We start from the raw sequence: 21,826 nt of genomic DNA on the forward strand, positions 1-21,826 counted from the left end.
CAAGTACTTTTATTACCAAATTGACCAATTTTAAATTAAGTATTTATCAACATGTGTAAATTGTGACAGGTGAAATCCAAAACCTTCATTACTTTTTGAGTAAACTGCGATTTTCGTCTATGTAATTTGTCTAAATCTGTGGTTTAATCCAATAGTTTCAAATTTGCGATATTCGTCCTTGTGGTTTCATTTCACTCGCAAATAAACATGAATTCATTAACCCCGTTAAGTATGGTCATTAAACCAAAACCTTCATTACTTTTCGAGTAAACTGTGATTTTCATCCCTGTGGTTTGTCAAAATCTACGGTTTTAGTCTAATAGTTTCAAATTTGCGATTTTCGTTCTTGTGATTTCATTTCACTTGCAAATAAACCTGAATTTATTAACCTCGTTAAGGTCATTAAACCCATCAGTGTGCCCCTCACATGAGGGGTAGTTTTAACCTTTTACTCTCCAAATAAACCTCAGTTCTAATTCTCAAACTCTCTTAGGTGAGAGGCTAGGGTGTATTTGGGGGGAAAAGGAACAAATTTTCCCCTCACGTAAAAGGCACGCTGATGTGTTTAAGACTAGAAATTACAAGGTTTAATTGCAAATGAAGTATGAACTGAAACTACAAGAACGAAAGTCACAAATTTTAAACTATTGAACTAAAACTGCATATTTGAACAAACCACGGGAACAAAAACTGCAGTTTATTTTTACTTTTTTACAATAATAATCATTAAGAGAAAACTTAAGTCTACTTTTGGGTTTTTAGTTATTACATTACCATCTAAAAAGAAGATAATAACAGAACTTAAATATAAGATAAATCCTTAAAACTATAAATCCAACTCAAATTATGTTGCAGAACTCCAAAGCAACAAAACCATGACACAAATCATACAAAACATTACCTCAAAATGTCAGCAAAACAAAAAAGTAACAAAACCAACATAAATTATCTCTTAGCCTATTACGTGGTCTTCGTTTTCACAGCCTTCTTTGTCGAAGATCTTCTCGGGATCGAATTCTTCATACCAACGAAGAACAAAAGTGCCCCCAACAACGCCAAACTCTACAACAAAAAAACAATAATATTAGTTAATTACATATTCAAGAATTATAAACAGGGGTGCAAATCAAATGAGCCGAGCTGCTCGCGAGCTACTCGAGATCGTTCGAGACGAGCTTTATCAAGCCCAAGCCCGAGCCCAAGCTCAAGCCTAAAAATAAGCTCGTTTAAAAAACAAGCCCAGACCCGAGCTTTACTTATCGAGCTCGAGCCGGCTCACGAACCTAAACGAGCCTGCCATTTATATATATTTTTTAAAATATATATTTAATAATTATTAATTAATAAATATAATGTTATGAAAAAATAAATAAAAATAACTAAATAATATATATTCTGTTATATATAAAATTATAATAGAAAAAAATATATAAAATAATTACAATTATATAAAAAAATAATTGATAAATTGTAAACGAGCCCAGCCCGAGCCGTACTCGAGCTTCAAATCCACTCACGAGCCGAGCTCGAGTTTTGAAAATAGAGCTCAAAACGAGCCGAGCTCGAGCTCTGTGTAAGTTAAACGAGCCAAGCTCGAGCCTAGTCGAGCTCAAGCTCGGCTCGGCTCATTTGCACCCCTAATTATAAACGTACCAGACCCATTTCATATTAGACACGACTCGTCAAACCTGAGTAAATTTGATAAAAAGTCGAAGAAACTCCTTTTCCTCAATGTTATAATTGTAAAAGTCGTATAGGATGGGAGTTGCGATCAACTGGTGCAGAATCTGTTAATGAAAAGAAGTTAAACAACTCGTTTTAGAAAAGGATAAAGAAACGTGTGTTTGTAATCAGTGATTGGTAACCAGAAGAATGGCGCCAATGATGCTTCCAAAGACGAAAAGTAAGCTTCCGATGGCCTTTAGTGCTATAGCACCCGCAACCAAGAACTTGATCTGTATGATAAGTTGATAACCATTTAACATTTGCATGTTAGTGTATGTTATAATACTTACTAAGTTATTATGACTGTTAAAACGCATTATGAAATGAATTATATACCTCAAAATCTGGTATTTGGAAGCCGGTGTGCGTTGCGAAATGCTTTGAAAACACATTGTACTTTGGTGTAAGAGCTTTTGCTGCAGATCCACCATCAACTCCGAATTGATTATACCTACATGCACCATAATTAAATCAAACAATGATTCACAGTTTTATTGATGAAAGCAATATATTCATAAAGTACATCATGAGTTATTTCAACTGAATAAAACATCATTTGTCCTTCGCTATATAGACAAATTAAACTAGAACACCTGATCTAGAATTTAAGCAAAAATCATACCACTTCCATTTTAAAGACGGCAACTAATAACATCTTGCAGACAATTCAACCATTAAAGAACTTTAAGTTAAAAAAACCATTTTCTTAAAAGCAGTTTAAGAGTTTGCAACTAAGATACAAAATTGATATGTAGCAGACAGAGGTTTAAACGAGCCGAGCCCAAGCTCAACTAGGCTCAAAATATCGGCTCGTTTTGACTTACAAAAGCTCGAGCTCAGCTCATTTCAAGCTCTTTTTCTAAAGCTCGAGCTTGACTCGTGAGTCCTTTCAAGCTTGGGCTCGACCAATTTATTATTTATTAATTAATTGATACAAGTTTTTATTATTTTTATATACTAGGAGAAAAACCTTAAATGACCCTAAGCTCGTATCGAGCTATTATAGTAACCTTAAACAAGTCAATGCTCAGTTGCACAGTAAAAATTTTACACATAGAAGCTCAAAACATATAAAACTTATAATACACAAAGTTGTTAAGGCGCAACAAGTCTAAACACGCCTTCCATACAAAGCTTGAGCTCGCCTCGTTTCGAGCTTTTTATTGATTCGATCTCTAGAAGCTCGCGAGCAGCTCTACTCGTTTGCTTCTTAATTATGTAATTCAATTGCACAGATCAACAATCACATCTTTACAATTAATACACATGCATCAATAAAAAAATGAAACCAAGCAACCTAATAGCTCTATCAGTTATAAAACGAAATCGAACGTTCAGATCCGAAATTCAAAACTACAAATCAATAACATAAACAACACATAGCAACAAATTCTCAAAGTCGATAGGATCAATAACATTAAATCATCAATCAAGCAACAATTAAGCAACAAATAACAAAAAGTAGCTCTAATAACTAATTTAATTACACACAAATCTCGAAAAACAAGCTCGTATTACAGTTAAGCATGGTTTAAAAAGGTGTTACGCCTCGGTGGAAAAACGCATCAGAGGCTTAGCCTCATGAGGGTATACTCAAGGTTTAAGAATGCGGAAACGAACCTCGAGGCGTTTTCACTAGTTTATATTTGATCCATAAACTTACAAACAACAACAATAACAACAATCATACCCAGCATATCCCACATATAGCTAAAGCTATTTGTAGGGTCCAGAGAGCGTGGGATGTAGACAAACCTTACCTCTATCCGTAAGAGTAGAGAGGCTGCTTCCAGTGAGAGCGGCTCAAAAAAATAAATAAATAAAATAATAATAATAATAATAATAATAATAATAATAATAATTAAATAAAATAAATAAATAGATAGATTAATAAAAATAAACTGTTATAGAATATAAGAAAATAGTGGTGTAGAAATACTATGCTAGAGGCAATATACTATTGGTAACATTTGAGCAAAATTTTAATCGATATACTAATAATAATAATAACTATTATGATAGAATTTTAACCACAAATAGAAATTGAAAACAATAATGAAGTGTTAGAGAATATTGTAGAAGAACATATTATTAGAGTTTTAGTAAATAGTGTTACCATAATTAGGAGATTACTATAGAGGGGAGGAGGGGTAGACAGACGACGAATAGTAATGTTTTCTACGGATCTAACAGGATTCGTCGTCTGTCTTCTCTTTACATGTCCAAACCATCTCAACCTCTCCGAGGACATGGTTGAGGATAGGAATTCGTGGAGAAGTAGAATTAAAGTTAAGGATTTTTAGAGAGAATTGAATACCTTAGGGCTTAGACTTAACTTATTTAGGTCACATACCATAATGGTATTTCCCTTACATATTTTATTATTATTATTATTATTAGCTTTTATATTGCGGTTAAACTGTGACCTTATTATTAATATTATTATAATTAGTAGTAGTTTTTTATATAACTGTTAAACTTTGATTTCCTTTTTTTTGCTTCATACACATGTTCTTAGAGCCGAGGGTCTCTCTGTAAGCCACCTCTTTATTCCTTTGGATAGAGGTACGGTGTGCCTACATCCCACCCTCCCCAGACCCTACCTATAGCTCTGCTGTCGGTGGGATTTTACTGGGTATGATTGATTGATTGATTGATAATTAGGAGATTGTATTTGATTATGTTTCCTTGTATTTATCAAATTGTACTCCTATATATAGTTGATCAATAATACATTACACCTTACGGGGTTTTCATTATTCTACATGGTATCAAAGCCTTAGAATTCTAGCCTAAATCTTTCTCTTCTTCTCGTTCTCGTCCTACCCCGGGGACGTTTGTACATATATATATAATTGGCTTCGGCCGCCGGTGTAGATTACGATCTACCGCCGCCATAGACTAAGGGTCTACGGTCTATCTTTGGTCGCCGCTTTTTATCTAACACTGACACACCTACCGACAAAAGTAAAAGCCACTGCTTCCTCATGCGCCGCCAACTATCCGGTTCTATGTTTCGGTTCCGAGAGTAACACATGTGTTACCACGTTTTAAATCTGGAGAACCACTTTTGATTTTGAATTATTGGTTTTTTATTATCTTTTTTTTCTTTTTGATATATTTGTTTTACCTTCTCGACATTTATCTTTTCTTTTTTCTTTTCCTTTTTTATTTAGTTTTTGTTTTGTTTTTTCTTTTTTTTTCTTTTTCTTTCTTCTCGTGAAACATAAAAAAAACTTATAGTTTTTATTATTTATTTATTTATTATTCTTTTTTGCTATCCTTCGGGAGTTGTTTCCATATTTTACTTTTTTTTCCTTTTAGCTTAGGTTTTTTTTTCGTAAAAAAAATATATATTTTTATATATTATTAGATTTTATTTATTCGGTTTTATTCTTCGGAATATATAATTTTTTTTTCTTTGCTGTCAAGTAGTTGCTTCGGCCGACTCAATCATAGCTCCTGCCATCGCATTCGAAGCTCCTGTCATCATGCTTAGCCGCCTGACCACGATCATGCCACCAGTGATCTTCTTAGATCCTATAACCGATCGAGTTCCTGATCTACGTGACAGCCGGTCGTATATCTTCACAAGCTTTGCGCTCCAGTCTGAGCGTCCGATTTCCTACCGCTGTGACTGCGGGGGAATGTTAGAGAATATCGTAGAACATATTATTAGAGTTTTAGTATAATAGTGTTACCATAATTAGGAGATTGTATTTGATTATGTTTCCTTGTATTTATCAAATTGTACTCTTATATATAGTTGATCAATAATACATTACACCTTACGGGGTTTTCATTATTCTACATGAAGATGATATAATAAAAAGTTATAACAAGAAATAAACCATTCCTCCTACGGGTCCTTAACCTTAATTCTACGTCTCCAGGAAGTCATATCTTGAACCATGTCCTCAGAGATATTCAAATCTAGCAAATCATGCCTAATTCTCTCCTCTACCCCTCCTCCCTTCTACAATGAGAGTTTCCACTGATCTAACGGGAGCCGTTTGTTGACTTCTTTTTACATGTACAAATCATCTCAATCTACCTTCTCTTATCTTATCTGATATCCATAAACTTACAAATTCTTACATAAAACTTATAAAACTAACATTATTTTTATAGATTATATATACATATTTTTCTATTTTATTTTTAATTATGTTTCGAGGCTCATTTCCGCCTTTTTAAACCTTGCAATTAACCTAACTTCAATTACACACAAATCACTAAAAACAAGCTCGTATTACAGTTAACCTAACTTCAATTCCACAGATCAACAATCAGATAACAACATAGCGAAATAAAACGCTCAGCTCCGTAACTGAAAACCACAAATCACATAATAATAATAATAATAATAATAATAATAATAATAATAATGAAAGGCGTTAGATCTGGAAGCTTACTCTTGCCATGGGACAAAGCGAAGACAGAGAAGAAGAGAAGACGGCCGAGTAATGATAAGAAGGCCATTGATGATGCAGAAGCAGAAGCTTTAAGCTCTGTGTGTGTGTTTTGTTTTGTTTACTTTCTCTCTCTAGAATTTGAAAACAAGAAAGAGAGAGAAAATGAGATGACTTTCCGTGTGGAAATGAGATTTAAATTTTGGGGAAAAAAAGCAGCGCGTTGAATAACAATAATAATAATAGTCACTGTTTTAAAAATCCTTAGCCGGGCGTTGTGATAGGTATTAGCGATTAATCGAAATTAATCGGATTGAAATTTAATGTATAGTGTATAATTTTCTGTTTCATATATATATGCACGCATTTTTATATGTAATTTCCAGTTTTATACATACACAAACATATTTTCGCCGGAATGCTTGATACCGCTGTTTTTTTGCTGAAATATCGTTGGGACTGACGACTTTGGTTGGAATCTCGCCTGGAACCGCTGATTTTGGCCGAAATCTGGTTAGAAACCGCCGAATATGGCCGGATTTGACCGAAAACCGTCGATTTTGGCCAGATTTGACCATTGACCGATTAATTGGCCGACTAGCCCAAAATTAATCAGTGAAGTGAGGACTAGCAATTAATTGGGGATTAATCGGTGACTAGTCGGGATTTTTGCAACACTAATAATAGTTAGTTGCAAGTGGGCCCTTTGTTTTTACCAAGTTGAGACTGTCTCCAATGTTGCGTGCACCCTTAGACGTTTTAACGGTTATATAATATTATCACAAATTATTAAAAACCTCAATTTCATCTCCAACGTTACAAATATCCTTACTCTTTTTAATTTTCACCTTATCACATACTCATTACACTTAACATTTATATGAATCAATTTTTTTTACTTTGTCAAGGTAACAAAAACAAAGCCCTTGTGAAAGGGTTTGATTGCTAAAGGCAAGGGTATCCCATGAGCTACTAAGGGCATAGTTCATCTCATGCAATGAAGATAGCCTTAGCCTCTAAGGGACCTTTAGTTTTCAACTAGACAGATGAACTTTGTAATGGTATTGAAAATGTAACATATGGCATCTTATACCACCATATTGTTTGTTTTGTCCACGAAGAGCTTATGGACCCTTATATCACCAATATTGTCCGTTTTTCCACAAAGAGCTCACGGATTTGTTTTTGTAGCCCAGATAGAGACTTCGCAAGAGGTCATCCATCCTGATATTATTGTCACCTGAGCATGCTTAACTACGGAGCTCTCTTTTCGTTCACTAGAATTAAGCTCAAAGCGCGTTGGTGATTTTAAAGGCGGGACAATTACTTATGAACCAATAATCTCTTATGTTTACGGCCGATGTAAGATTTGCCTAAGGCGTTACAGAAAAACCTAAAAAATGGGTACCGGTATCAAAAATACTCATTGAGATACCGATACTAAAAGCAAAAATTCAGTCCGGTATTGTACTTATCCCAGAAGCTCAAAAAATAGGTACCGAATTATATATACAGTTATGATTTGTACCCAATGAAATGAAACGTGTCCTCCATAAGTATACAATGGGTATGTGACAAAAAGGAGACAATGCATGTGGTAAGTTTATAAAGATTAAAGAGTATAGAGAAGTAGTTGAGTGATCAAAAAAGATTGTATAAAGAGCTTTTAGTCTATATGCACCGAAATGTTTGATGCTTGCATCTTAGCGTTATCAAGGTGTTAGTCTGCAAGTGGTTTAGGTAATTAGTTTTATGATGGACAGTTGGACACTAGTATAGATTTAAGAGTATGTTTAAAGGATATGCAAATTAGCATTTTAAAATTTTGTATTTGTCAATATGTAATATGTATAAATAATAGATAAATTTATTGTTTAAAATTGTATTGTATAACGGCCTATAAAAGTAAATCTTTGAGGTATATAAATAAATTTAAAAAAAAGGCTATTTGTATAGTACATGAACTAATTGAAGTGTTTTAACATATGCAAAAACAAGTATAATTAGTGTTTTAAAAATCGGTTTAAACTGGCAGGTTGAACCGGTTAAACCTGACTTCGCACAACAGACCGGTACTTTGAGTCCAGTATTTTTGGCCGGTTTGCCAGAACATTGTACTGGCGGTTTTTGTCTAAAATACCGGGTTTTACTGGCAAACCGGTTTTATGTCTGAGAATTTTTTTATATTTACGGCCCATATAAATTCAATATTACATTTAACCCAACAATTAACATTCAAACGTGTAAACTTTAGAACTATTTTTTTTAAAATTGAGTACTTTTGCATTGTTTTTTTTAATATGGATTAACTTTTGGATTATTTTTTGTTATGGAATCATTTACTTTTGGGTTATTTTTGGATTGAAGTATCATTTATAGGAAAATATAAGGTAAATTATTCAACCAGTTGAACCTTCCGGTATAACCCTGTTCAACCGGTTGTACCATTTTTTAGCCCAATCCGATACAAGTAAAATACTGGTTTTTAAAACATTAAGTATAATACAAGCTAATGAATTAAATTGATTTTTGAAGCATCTTATGAGGATAAATAATACATAAAATGAAAATTGGATGAACCATATGTAAATAATAAGTTTTTATGTCATACTTGGTAAGTGATATACCTTGGAACCTTTTTCAAAAAGTAAATAAACAATAACAAGAAAGTAAATCTTGAGGTAAAAAGAAAGGCACAGCCAACTCACTACCCAATAATATACAACCTACTAACCACTTTCTATGTGACCTTTCATAAAAGTGCGCAAAGAGTAAACAATATACATCACCTCAAACCTAGGGCGGTCAATTGAGTACATATTTAAGACAAGATAAGACTTTTTAAATATAAAAAAATGTGATAAGTGATTTTTTTATTTTTTTTAATAATTAAAATTAGTAAACTAGAGTCCATTATATTCCCTTATTGGTATATGAAACTTAAAATTGTCATATAGTCATGACATATAACGTAGTAAAATGAGTCGTATTTTTGTTTGATACTTGAGTTAAGCGCCCCGAATCTAACCTATTAAGACACGAATTGTCAACCATACCTCAAACGGTTTAGATCTTGTTTTTCTTTTTAATTATATGATACCTTAAATCTTACTATATTATTAAAGCAATACAAGATATTCATATGACCTTCAACCAGCATGTTCACATAGATTTCCAAGTCATCTGGTTTTCATTTATAAAATTACCACGTAATTCACTAATTAATGTTTTCAATAATCATAACATCACTAATTAATTTTTATCTATAATTCATAACCAACTATTTCCTTTCAAATGATTTAAAACCTGATTTTGACCACAATACTCTTTTTGTGTTCCCTTTATTAATATGACTATTATTTTAGCAATTCAATGATTTGTATATTTATACATTTTCTCATTCTACTATTTGTATATATTTTTCATTTTTCTACATCTTATGGTTTTGCAAAAAACAAGGTAAATAATTTTTATGATATCTACATATATATGACGTTTAAAATATTTTTCATCCGTGTATAATACGGACCAGTATCCTAGTAAATTATAAGCTAGATCAACTCGAGGAGGGAGTTATCAATTTGGACGGCATTAAGACCACGCGTAATTATTAAACTTTGTGAATGATTTTGACACATTACTCCAAGTACAATGTCATAGAATTTTACATGAGAAAAATTGCAAAAATAAAATTTTAAGAAAAGGTTGACTGGAATTTGTATTTTCTGAAATCACAAGAATAGGTTGAAGTGCTTTGAAGAACAATTCCACAAAGATGATTTTTTTATATTAAAAGACTATAATATTATAACAAGTATACAATATTATATATCTATAATATATATAAACGAAAACATAAAAATCCTACGTGTCGTGATGTGGTCGCTCCCCCTTTTTTTGGAGTCACCAGATTTGCTTGATTTTTAAATGGGGGCTTCTCATGCATTTGACCCGAATTCATGAGTATGGACCAAACCCAGATATTCCTTAAACGGGTTATAACATCTCATTGAATTAAAAATTATTCTCACCAAATTATTGATGTAAAAATCCTATAAAATAGGATATACTAAAAATTAATATCTTATTTATTTTAAAAAAGATATATATATATATTATTTAAATTTAAAAACCAATTTTATAGTAAAAAAAAATAAACGGGTATTGGGTCTCATCAAACCATAAGTATATTATTAACTTTCATAAATATTATTTATAATTATAAAAAACATTTTTTTAGTAAAAAAAAATAAACGGGTCTTGTGTCTCATCAAAACCATATAGCTTTTAAACCGGGTTAGACTATAAGGTGTACATGCCATTTTACCTATTATTTTATTGTGCCACATCAGCGCCACATCATACGTCACTCTATTCCACTATTTTCAACAATATAACGGAAATGGTTACCATTTCACCACTTCCCTCTATTTTTAAATAAAATAATAATATTAATATAAGTAAAGTTAATTTAATATAACTTAAATAAAAATATTAAATTTAGTGTACAAACATTAAATAAAAAAAAATAATTTTCGAGTACTCATCGTTGTCTAAGCTTGCCGGTTTAAACACGTGTCAAATTCGTTTACGAGACAAAAAAAGTTTTTTTTAGAAAAAAAATCCATTTTCGTTAAAATTTATACTGGGATGTTCAAAAAAAAATTTTATGCAAACCTATGTATTTAGTTTTTTTTAAGAAAATTAATAAAAACAAATTATTAACTAAACCCTATTTAACCAACTTAAATAAATATAAAGTTTTTTTTTTCTTAAATTCTAATTAAAATATTAAATTACGTTAGAAAAGTCCACTTCTTCTCCTTCACGATTCCACGGCTCCATCCATGAGACATATGTAACTACTCAACTTATTCTCACCACCATCCTCAATTTGGATCACTTTCAACATCTGATTCAAAAAATCAACACCTATTTAAAAAAGAGATGATGTTTAAGTTGGGCGGCACTTTAATCGGCGAAATTTCCACAACACCTTTACCGATTTGTAAAGTTGGGCGGCGCCGACAACACCGGGGCGGTGTTTGCCGACGGCACCTCCCGCCACCTCAGCAATCTAGCAACAAAACGGTAGCCACACCGTATAGCCTTATAACATCTCATTTATTTGTGAAACAATTTATCCTCAAACCATAAGTATCTTATTAACTTTCATACAATAAAAAAATATAAATTCAAAAAATAAATATTAGAACAAACAATATAAAACAACCCCCGTAATACTAGCAGAAGATGCTTTGAGAAAAGTTGAAGGAAAGAGACAAACAATTGAGGCAAATCTAGCTCTACGACGGGCTAGGACACGAGTAACTTGGATTATGAAATTGCGAAACAAAATGAGAAAATTGGATCAATATGTCCAATTGAATGAGTATGAATAAAGAATCCATGGATGAAGATAGACAGGTAGATTTCTAATTTCTAATCGTAACTAAATCTTCAATTTTTGTTTTGATTTGTAGCGAATAAATTGAAGCAATATATATATATATATACCTAAATTTTTATTTTTTTTAAGTAAAAATATAAGTTTTTAATTGATTTGAGTCAAAACTACGTAGTTTTGAATGGTTTCACATCTAACCTTACATGCTTAACAATTGAAAACTTATAAGGTTAGATGTTTTGTGATTTTTTGTGATAAAAAAAATGATGTTTTGTGATTTTTTAATGACAAGGTTGCAGAATTAGGTAGCGGATGAGGTTTTATGAGAGATGACACGTCTTTTAATATATATATATATATATATATATATATGGGGAAAGTGAATATGAGGCTGTTAAGCATGTAAGGTTAGATGTGAAACCATTCAAAACTACGTAGTTTTGAATCAAATCAATTAAAAACTTATATTTTTCCTTAAAAAAATAAAAATAACCTAAATCTTCTAACTTGGGAAACTAATATCAACCTCCAAAAATTCCTCAAATTGTTTCTTCGTTCTTCTCTAAGGTATAAACCTGCAACTAATATTGATTTATTTTAATCAATCCAATCTCCAAAATCAATTTGTTCGTAACTCATTTCAAACTCAATAATTTTGATTTCCCAAGACCATTCATTTGAGGAATGAAATCCATTTAGTTGAAATGGCTTACAGCAAAAAGGAAGAAAAAGTATATATATATATATCTAGAAACTTCAAATTTCAAACAGGAAACCAAGGAATTAAAAAAACATATATTAACGTATGTATGAATTTTTTTTAAACCAAACTCGGTGATTGAAACACCAATAAATTAACAAAACGATTAATAAATACGTAATTTTTCAAGTGTTTTGGGATGGTAACAATGTGTTCTATTTCCTGGTGTTGAGTTTCTAGCAATAATTATTTATTTATTCAATAAGTTTGATCACAAAATAGATTTTTCAGCATCAAATTTGTTAATGTTATTGTGATTAGCAGTATTGAAAGTGAGGAATTAATGGTGATCGTGACTTTTAGTAAGTTTTTAATTGATTTGAGTCAAAACTACGTAGTTTTGAATGGTTTCACATCTAACCTTACATACTTAACAGCCTCATATTCACTTTCCATATATATATATATATTAAAAGACGTGTCATCTCTCATAAAACCTCATCCGCTACCTAATTCTGCAACCTTGTCATTAAAAAATCACAAAACATCATTTTTTTTATGTCACACATTCATATGTTTTAATTTTATGCAACTTTGTATAAAAAATGAATATTGAAATCCTTGACTTGTTAAATAAGCTTTTTAACAAGTTCTTGCTAGGTGATTACTATCACACTAATGATCCTCCCAGACAGAGATCATCGACGAAATCCAGTAAATATATTTATCATAATTCAACGTTTCCTCAAACACGATCTTATGTTTCTTAAATGTTTCATTTCAACACTCTCTTTTCGTTACTCTAAAAACATAAAGTGAGTTTCAGAAATTAGGAAGTTAAAAGATTGCGAGACTGCGTGTCAAAGGGTATTTTAGTCATTTGAAAATTACACAAAACTGAAACCTTACCAGTATCATAGGTTCAAAAGCTTCTTAAATTGCTTAGCCTGCAAGAATATTTTTTCTTTAATATCATAGTTAATAACATTTCTAACCTGTTCGACATCCAACTAACGTGTCATCGCATCATAACCACATTTCATAAAACTAGTAAACGATATATGTTAAATAAAAGTTATAGCAACTATATTTTTCTTAAGCAATGCATTTTTAACGGGTAAAACAAAAATAAATATATATATTTATATATATTATCTGTAGCTCAGAATTAGTTTTTCTAATAATTTCGAGCGGATTTGTACGGTAACTATTTGCATATTTTATTTTAAAATAATAATAACAAACCAAACCAATCATGGACCTCTTTGGTATATTTTTCAGACAATTTGATTGTTTTGAGATTTGTTTAGTAGCTTTTGTTTGATGCTATTTCAATTCTATGCTAAACCAAACCCGAATTTTCAAGGAAGTCAAAGTAATTATGTCCCTCGCCAATAATATAATAACCAAGGTAATTATCATGGCAGGAATAATCAAGGATTTCAAGGTCAAGGGGGGTGGCGGTCAAAGCGGGTCAACAGGTCAAAGTTCATCGAGTGGTAATGAGGTTATGGACATGTTGAAGTTAATGCAACAAGACATGCAACGAAGAAATCAACTGGATGAGTCGCGAATGCAAAATGATGAAGTAAGAGATAAGGCCATCCAATCTTTGACCACACAAATGGGTCAACTCGCAACTGAAGTGTTCGAGTTGAAGAAGAATAAAGGTCAATTGCTAAGCGACACAAAGGTAAATCATTCTCATAACTCTTCTCGTAATGTTCCTATTAACCACGTTAGTGTTTTAAGAAGTGGTAAAGAATATAAAAAAGATTTATCACCGGGTGTGGTTGATGGGGAAGTTGAGGATATTACGGGTAATGAAAGCGATGATAAAATTGTAACAAATAAACCCACTAAACATGTCACTTTTGAAAAATCGTTACAAACTCCGGGTCAAACTTCAAATCTAAACGATAAAAATAAGAAAGTGGAACCAAATGCGGTTCCATTTCCCTCGGCTTTACTTGACCCGGGTAAGAAAAACATCATTTCTAGAAGGGTCCTCAAAAAGAAGAGATGTGGGAAGTTTTTAAGCAAGTAAAGGTAAATTTACATTTACTTGAGGCAATAAAGCAAGTGCCCGCGTATGCTAAGTTTTTAAAAGATCTATGCACTCAAAAGAGGCAACTAAAAGTGCCTAAACGAGTGGATTTAACTGAGCGGGTAAGTGCGGTTTTAAAAGGAGATCTTCCTCCTAAGCTTCAAGATTCGGGAACGCCCTTAATTAATATTCAAGTAGGCGATTTTCAAATGTCTAGGGCGTTACTAGATCTTGGGGCCGGAGTAAGCATTCTCCCGGGGGGTTTATATGACCAATATGACTTTGGTCCTTTAAAATGTGTTGAGACCACGGTTGTATTGGCGGATTTGTCTCATAAACTTCCGCGTGGAATAGTGCGAGATGTTATTGTGAAAGTGGAGGATTTTTACTATCCTGTGGACTTTTTGGTGTTAGACTATTTTGCGGGTGACCCAAGTCAACAACAAAATGTTATCTTAGGTCGACCATTTTTGAACACTGCTCATGCAATCATTGATTGCAGATTTGGTACCGTTGACATGGCGTTTGGTAATCGTAAAATGCGTCTTAATGTTTTTACTAACGTTTCTAATTCTTTGAGTGGTGAAGAATGTTTTATGGCAGATTTGGTGGACCATTGTGTTCCTCATTAATATGATGAAGATTGTGAAGAAGCTTGTATTTGTGATGATTCTGAACAGGTACATGTCTGTGCTTTGAGTATGGAAGAACAAAAACATGATGTCTTAGCTATGCAAGAGGGAAGGCCACCATGGACACATCAATTTGAGAATTTGCCAACGGAGATCAATTCAGACACAAAGCCGTCTTTGGAGTGTCCACCAAAGGTTGAATTGAAGGAACTCCCAAGTCACTTGAAGTATGTATTTTTAGGGGAGAATGAAACTCTGCCGGTTATCATTGCTTCTAACTTGGAGGAAGAACAAGAGAGGGCGTTGGTAAAAGTGTTGGGAGCACATAAGGCTGCTATTGGATGGGCGTTGGCGGATTTAAAGGGTATTAGTCCTTCCATTGTTATGCATAAAATAATTACTAATGAGGAGGCTAAACCACAAGGGAGACTCAAAGACGGTTGAACCCGAATTTGCGAGAAGTGGTGAAAAAGGAGGTTATCAAATGGTTGGATACGGGGATCATTTATCCCATTTCAGACAGTGCATGGGTGAGCCCGACACAGGTAGTGCCCAAGAAAGTAAGCATCCAGGTAATAAAAGGTGATAATGGTGAACAAATCGCCACCCGACCGGTAACCGGGTGGCGAGTGTGCATCGATTATAGAAAATTAAATAATACAACCTCAAAAGACCATTTTCCACTACCATTCATTGACCAAATAGTTGAAAAACTTTCGGGTCAAAAATATTATTGTTTTTTGGATGGGTATTCGGGTTACAATCAAATTGCAATTCATCCCGATGACCAACATAAGAGCACCTTCACATGTCCATATGGTACTTTTGCTTTTAGGCGAATGCCATTTGGATTTTGTAATGCCCCGGCTACTTTTCAAAGATGCATGATGAGAATTTTTTCTGACATAGTCGGGGAATCACTTGAAGTTTTATGGACGATTTTTCTATTTTTGGCTCAACATTCGAGTCGTGTCTCGTTGATTTAGAAAAAGTTTTAAAACGATGTGTTAAGACAAACTTGGTGTTGAGTTGGGAAAAAGTCATTTCATGGTGCAAGAGGGCATTGTGTTAGGTCATGTGGTTTCAAGTAGGGGAATGGAAGTTGACCAAGCTAAAATAAAAGTAATTTCATCTTTACCGCCCCCGAAAAATGTTAAAGGGGTGAGATCGTTTTTGGGACATGCCGGATTTTATAAGAGATTCATTAAAGGTTTTAGTGCAATTTCAAAACCTTTATGTAATCTCTTATTGAAGGATGTCCCTTTTGAGTTTACTGATGAATGTTTGCAAGATTTTGACAGTTTGAAGGAGAAGTTGGTACAAGCACCCATTCTACAATCACCGGATTGGTCAAGCCCGTTTGAGATCATGTGTGATGCTAGTGATAGCACAGTTGGAGCGGTATTGGGTCAACGAGTAGAGAAGAAGCCGGTGGTAATATACTATGCAAGCAAAACTTTATCCGAGGCGCAACTAAATTACACCACTACCGAAAAAGAGTTACTTGCGGTGGTGTACGCCTTGGATAAATTTCGGTCATATATTTTGGGAAGTAAAGTTGTGGTGTACTCGGATCATGTGCGGTCAGGTATTTGATGGAAAAGAAAGACGCGAAACCGCGTTTGATTCGATAGGTGTTATTGTTGCAAGAATTCGATCTTGAAATCCGGGACAAGAAAGGTTGTGAGAATGTGGTGGCGGATCACTTGTCTCGGATTCCAGTTGAATGTGTCGACGACCCGATGGAGATTAACGAACGGTTTCCCGACGAACAATTGTTAGCCGTGTCAACCGCCCCGTGGTATGCCCACTTTGTGAATTATTTAGCAACGGGGTCTATTCCTAGTTATTGGGTGAATAAAAGAAGACAACGGTTCATGGTCCAAGTGAAACAATATATTTGGGACGAAACAGACTTGTTCAAAATTGGTTCGGATCAAATGATAAGGAGGTGTATTCCCGATTCTGAGGTACGGGAGATTTTGACTCATGCACATGCATCGGCGTGTGGAGGTCATTTTAGCGGTCAAAAGACGGGTTACCGGGTGCTTCAATATGGGTTTTATTGGCCCACAATTTTTAAAGATGCAAGTGAATATGCCCGACATTGTTTGAATTGCCAAAAGTTGGGTAGTATCTCGAAACGGGATGAAATGCCAATGCAACCAATTTTGGTGTTAGAGATTTTCGATGTATGGGGAATTGACTTTATGGGCCCATTTCCTAACTCGAATGGATTTATATATATATTGGTTGCGGTTGACTATGTGTCCAAGTGGGTAGAAGCGGTAGCAATAAGAACAAATGATCATTCGGTAGTTTGTAAATTCGTCCAATCAAACATTTTTGCTCGGTTTGGTATCCCGCGGGTTATTATTAGTGATGGTGGATCACATTTCAAGAATTTCAACTTCGAGAAGCTTCTAAAAAGGTACAATGTGAATCACCGAATTGCTACTCCTTATCATCCACAAACAAGTGGACAAGTTGAAGTGTCCAATCGTCAAATCAAAGAAATCTTAATGAAGACGGTGCGGGTCGATAGGAAGGATTGGTCTTCTAAGCTGAATGATGCATTGTGGGCGTATCGGACCGGCTACAAAACTCCTATTGGCACAACTCCTTATCGGTTAGTTTATGGAAAAGGGTGTCACTTACCAATGGAGTTGGCACATAGGGCGTTTTGGGCGATTAAGAACGTGAATGCGGATTATAAGGAAGCGGGTGAATTAAGAAAGTTGAAATTGAATGAGATCGAGGAAATCCGGGATGAAGCGTATGAATGTGCTTCGGCGTACAAAGACAAACTAAAGAAAGTCCATGATGCAAAGTTGAGAAAACGGACTTTTGAAGTGGGTCAAAAGGTGTGGTTGTATAATTCAAGGCTAAAGTTATTTCCGGGTAAGTTAAAGAGCAAGTGGATGGGCCCATATGTCATTACAAAAGTGGGTCAGTTTGGTGATGTGGATATAGAAGATGTCCAAGAGCAAACAAAACAAGTGGTGAACGGTCAAAGACTTAAACCTTACATGGAAGGAAAGGACATCAACATGCTCGATGTGGACCGGGTGAGTTATTTGTTACGCTCACCGGATGAGGAAACGAATTAAAAAGGCCAAGGTATGTCGTATATTTTAGTTTAAGTTAATTTAGTTTTTATTTAAAATTGGTTCTAAAAATTATCTTCCTCGTTTTTCTTTACCGTGTTGGGGACAACTCCGGTTTTTCATGGGGGGTAGGGTAATTTTGATTTTTAATTTTTAGTAGATAAGTTTTTATTTAATTTGTTTTTTTTAGTTCCTTTTTATAGTTTAATCTAAAAAAAATTAACAGTGAACCGTAGACCACGGTTGGAACCGTGGCCCATGGTGGGAAACGTGAGACACGGTGGTAGCCCGGGACACGGTACGGTGCGCTCTGTTCGTTTTTGACATAACTCAACAGTGACCCACGGTCCAAACCGTGAGCCATGGTCCACTTCGAACCTGCGATCAGCATTAGTCTCACCGTGACCCACGGTTGGAACCATGGGCCACGGTTCGGTCGTGACTGCACACAGGAACCGGTTTTGGGTTTAATAAACAATAAAAAATCAGATTTTAAACCCATTATACACCACACAAATCACCTACTTTCATTATTTACTTCAACATCCATCTTCATCTTCCTCAAAACCCCTCTTCACAAACCCTAACATTCATACTTCAAGGTCCATAACTTCTTCATAACTTCACCAAATCAACCGATTTTTGAGTCTGTTTTGACTAAAATTTCACAAGGATTTCGATTATACCATTGAAATTGAAAGAATCCTTTGTTTTGTTGGTCGATTTTGGACATAGAGAGTCCGAAAATTTCCGAAATTTTTGGGAGTTTTGGTTTACTTTGAAGTTTTCTTCATCTTCATCTCTTACAACATCAAGGTATGGAATTTATTTTCGTTATTGATGATATATTGTATTGAAGTTGTAAGTTGGTTATGATTGTTTATATGTACCCACTTGCTTGTTTGAGTAATGAGTATGATGATTATATGGTATGGTTGTGGATAGTAGATAATTGTTGCAAACATATGTTTGTTATATTGATTAATTGGAAAATTATTTGTTGAAGCAAGTGTCGAAATTTTTGGTCAATTGATTAACAAGTGATTATCCACAACCATAGTAACAAGCATGTGTTGGGAAGTTTATGTTGACTTAAACTTGGTTTGTTTGGTTTGTTTGTTGTGTGTAGATGGGTAGGACTGCGGATAAGGGTAAGTCAAAGGCATCATCTTCAAGTGGGCGAGCAGCCCAATTAAAGAGACAGAGGATGCAGGAAGAGCAAGCATACATGCAAGTACAAACGGTAAAACCTACGTGGAAAGGAGGGGGATTGTCAAAGTACCCATTGGAATGGCAAGCAGAGCTATTTGTTGACAAAATGGCTACGTTGAATAAATGAATTGATGGATATATGTGTGAGAAGGAGGTAAACGATCCCGGATTCGAGGTGTTTGGGATAGTTGACAAGTTTGAAGCTTTGGGTTGGGAAGCAGTGTTAAAGTGTTATGATAACGAAACTAACACTTTGTACGACCGAGAGATTGAAGAATGGGTGTCCACATTGAGATGTCCTCCCTATAAGAAGGGGCACGATATGAGGTTAATTGGGACGGTAGGAGGTCAAGAAGTGGTGATGTCATTTGACTCATTCAATCAGATCGCACTTTTCGACACTAAGCCAAGTAATTCATATGTATATCCCTCTGCCAAAGACTTATTTGATTGCCCCGAAAAGCACCCTCAATGGTACACTATGTTAGAAAAGGTGATTAAAGCAAGAGAATGTTTTAGTGATCAGATTTTGAGAAAAAAATTGAAGATCGAGGCAAAATTACTGATGTCTATCTGCTTGCACAACGTGATGCCTCGTCGGGGGGATATTTCGGTAGTGAGGAACAGTGATGTTCCTATTTTGTATGCATTGATGTGTGGAAAACCCCTTATTTCTTACCGATATCTCATCATGCAAAATATTTGGATCAGCCGAGAAAGCAATAAGCGGAAGTTAATTCCGCATTGTCGACTGATCACAACATTGTTAAAGAATCACGGTGTGATAACTGGCGAGACGATGGGAATGACCAAAGTGTTGAAAGAGTTTACGTTGTCGGATTTGCCGGGTTTTGAGTACACGCAAACTGATAGGCACCATGTTCTTGTGTGTGACAAGGTGAGATGGAGAGTAGTAAGAGAGGATGTTGAGGAGGAGGAGAATGAGGAGAGAGAACAGGTGGAAGAGATAGGTGAGCCCGATTACATGGATGTGGGCGGTGGTAGTAGTTCCCAACAAGGGGGTTGGGATTATTCGGAAGGGTATAATTCTTATGGTAGCAATTGGGCCCATGAGGGGTCCATGAATGAGGTGGTGGAGAGGCATAGGCCATCCACGTATGAGAATTGGTCTGATGAGTCACGTTCACTATTCGATCATCAGACTTTTATGGGGGCCTACGCTGAACGGGCCGCAAAAGAGAGGCACAACCGGTTGGAAATGTGGAACCGTGCCGATGCATATGGGCGGGAACATGATATGAACATGAGGTATTGGATGATCTTAATCGGAGGATGCATGATCAGTGGCACGCAGGTGAACCGGTCGTGTTGGATCCACAAATGGTAGATTACACGACTCTACCCCCGTATGATGGTTCAGTACGATATCCCGAACCACCACTTCATCACTCCATGTGGATCAACCCGATGCAATCAATGGCACCACCACCACCACCAGAAGAAGAAGGAAGCAGCGACGGCGATGGGGCGTTTAACTTCGGCCAGTTCTCGGAGTTTATGACATCTATCTTCGGGCCGGCCCACCCGCCTTACAACTGATCGAGCCGCTTGATGCCAGGTGAACACCGTTCTGTATATTATTGTATAGTTGTTATTTTGTTTGTGTGTCTTTTTGTGTTTTTGGGTGGATGGGTGGCCGATAAAATACTTTTGATTAAGTATTATGAGAATATGTTGGAATGAAGGTGGTGTTTAGCAAGTGGGTTGTTTTATTTTTCTTAAAACCGTACATTGGGGACAATGTATCCCAAGTGTGGGGATGAGAAAAAATTTTTTTGTTTGTTTTGTTTGTTTTGAAACAAATTAAAAAAATCAGAAAAATAAACAAAAAATTTAAAAATGTTTTAATGAAACCGGGAAGCGGTAAGATGGCGGGGTGAAGTTTTGGGTCCCCTTTCATGGTCACAATTCCTTAAGTTACATGTGCCTAGTTGTTTAAAAAAAGGGAAAATTAAAATGGACCGTTTAGATGGGGATAACGAGTCATGGGGACAGGTACACATGTTTCATATCGGCAGCCTAATTCCTCCGGTACGTGTGTGAGATTTGCTTTATATATAATACACATATAATATATATTATATACACATGTCATATGAGTGCCATTATAGAGAGTAACCGGTATGCACATGATATCTAGAACTTGGTTGTCTCATGCATTTCGAGATCTTAATACCACCACCTGTATGGAGAAATAGAACTTTAGAAAACCCATTTTATATTGGCCTTAAAAAAAAATTACTCCCTACCCTACATTATCCTTAGGAGCCAATTGTTGCCTATCCCATTTTTCTTTGTTCTTTTTAACCTACATTACAAGCCATGTTAGCCTTGACCTTTTGTTTTAACCCTGTCGATGAAACTCGGTATGTTAAGAGTTGTATATAAGTTGTTTGTCGAGCATAGTACACAATGTACGTATGTCTTGGGTCAGTTGTTTATATATATTGATGTTAGTATTTGATCATAAAAAAAAGTTGGAAAATCAAAGAAAAGCTCAAAAAGAGTCGATGTTTGAGTTAGTGTCGTTTGTAAATAATTGTGAGTGAGTGGTCTGTTTGTG

At 34.8% G+C, this 21,826-nt stretch overlaps 1 protein-coding gene across 1 annotated transcript; it reads right to left on the reverse strand.

Moving 5' to 3' along the window:
• Positions 1-792: 792 nt before the first annotated feature.
• LOC143541892 (uncharacterized) lies at positions 793-6,715 on the reverse strand. The gene is made up of 6 exons (XM_077034585.1): positions 6,567-6,715; positions 6,141-6,227; positions 2,062-2,176; positions 1,866-1,955; positions 1,689-1,787; positions 793-1,062 (listed from the first exon to the last, which is right to left on the reverse strand). The coding sequence occupies exons 1-6, from the start codon at positions 6,713-6,715 to the stop codon at positions 961-963; spliced, it is 642 nt and encodes a 213-aa protein (XP_076890700.1). The 3' UTR covers positions 793-960.
• Positions 6,716-21,826: the final 15,111 nt, after the last annotated feature.

This window comes from Bidens hawaiensis, unplaced genomic scaffold, assembly GCF_021521415.1.
Source record: "Bidens hawaiensis isolate Kalapana, Puna unplaced genomic scaffold, B.hawaiensis_p1.1 tig00012724_1, whole genome shotgun sequence".
In the NCBI taxonomy this organism is placed as follows: domain Eukaryota; kingdom Viridiplantae; phylum Streptophyta; class Magnoliopsida; order Asterales; family Asteraceae; genus Bidens; species Bidens hawaiensis.

What these genes read in the sequence shown, in the direction of transcription:
- LOC143541892 (XM_077034585.1), bottom strand. Translation starts at nt 6,715, where the DNA reads ATGGTCAAATCTGGCCAAAATCGACGGTTTTCGGTCAAATCCGGCCAT. An exon ending in CGCTTTGTCCCATGGCAAGA is followed by an intron (nt 2,177 to 6,140) that starts GTAAGCTTCCAG and finishes TGGTGCATGTAG; the next exon opens with GTATAATCAATTCGGAGTTG. An exon ending in TCATTGGCGCCATTCTTCTG is followed by an intron (nt 1,788 to 1,865) that starts GTTACCAATCAC and finishes TTTCATTAACAG; the next exon opens with ATTCTGCACCAGTTGATCGC.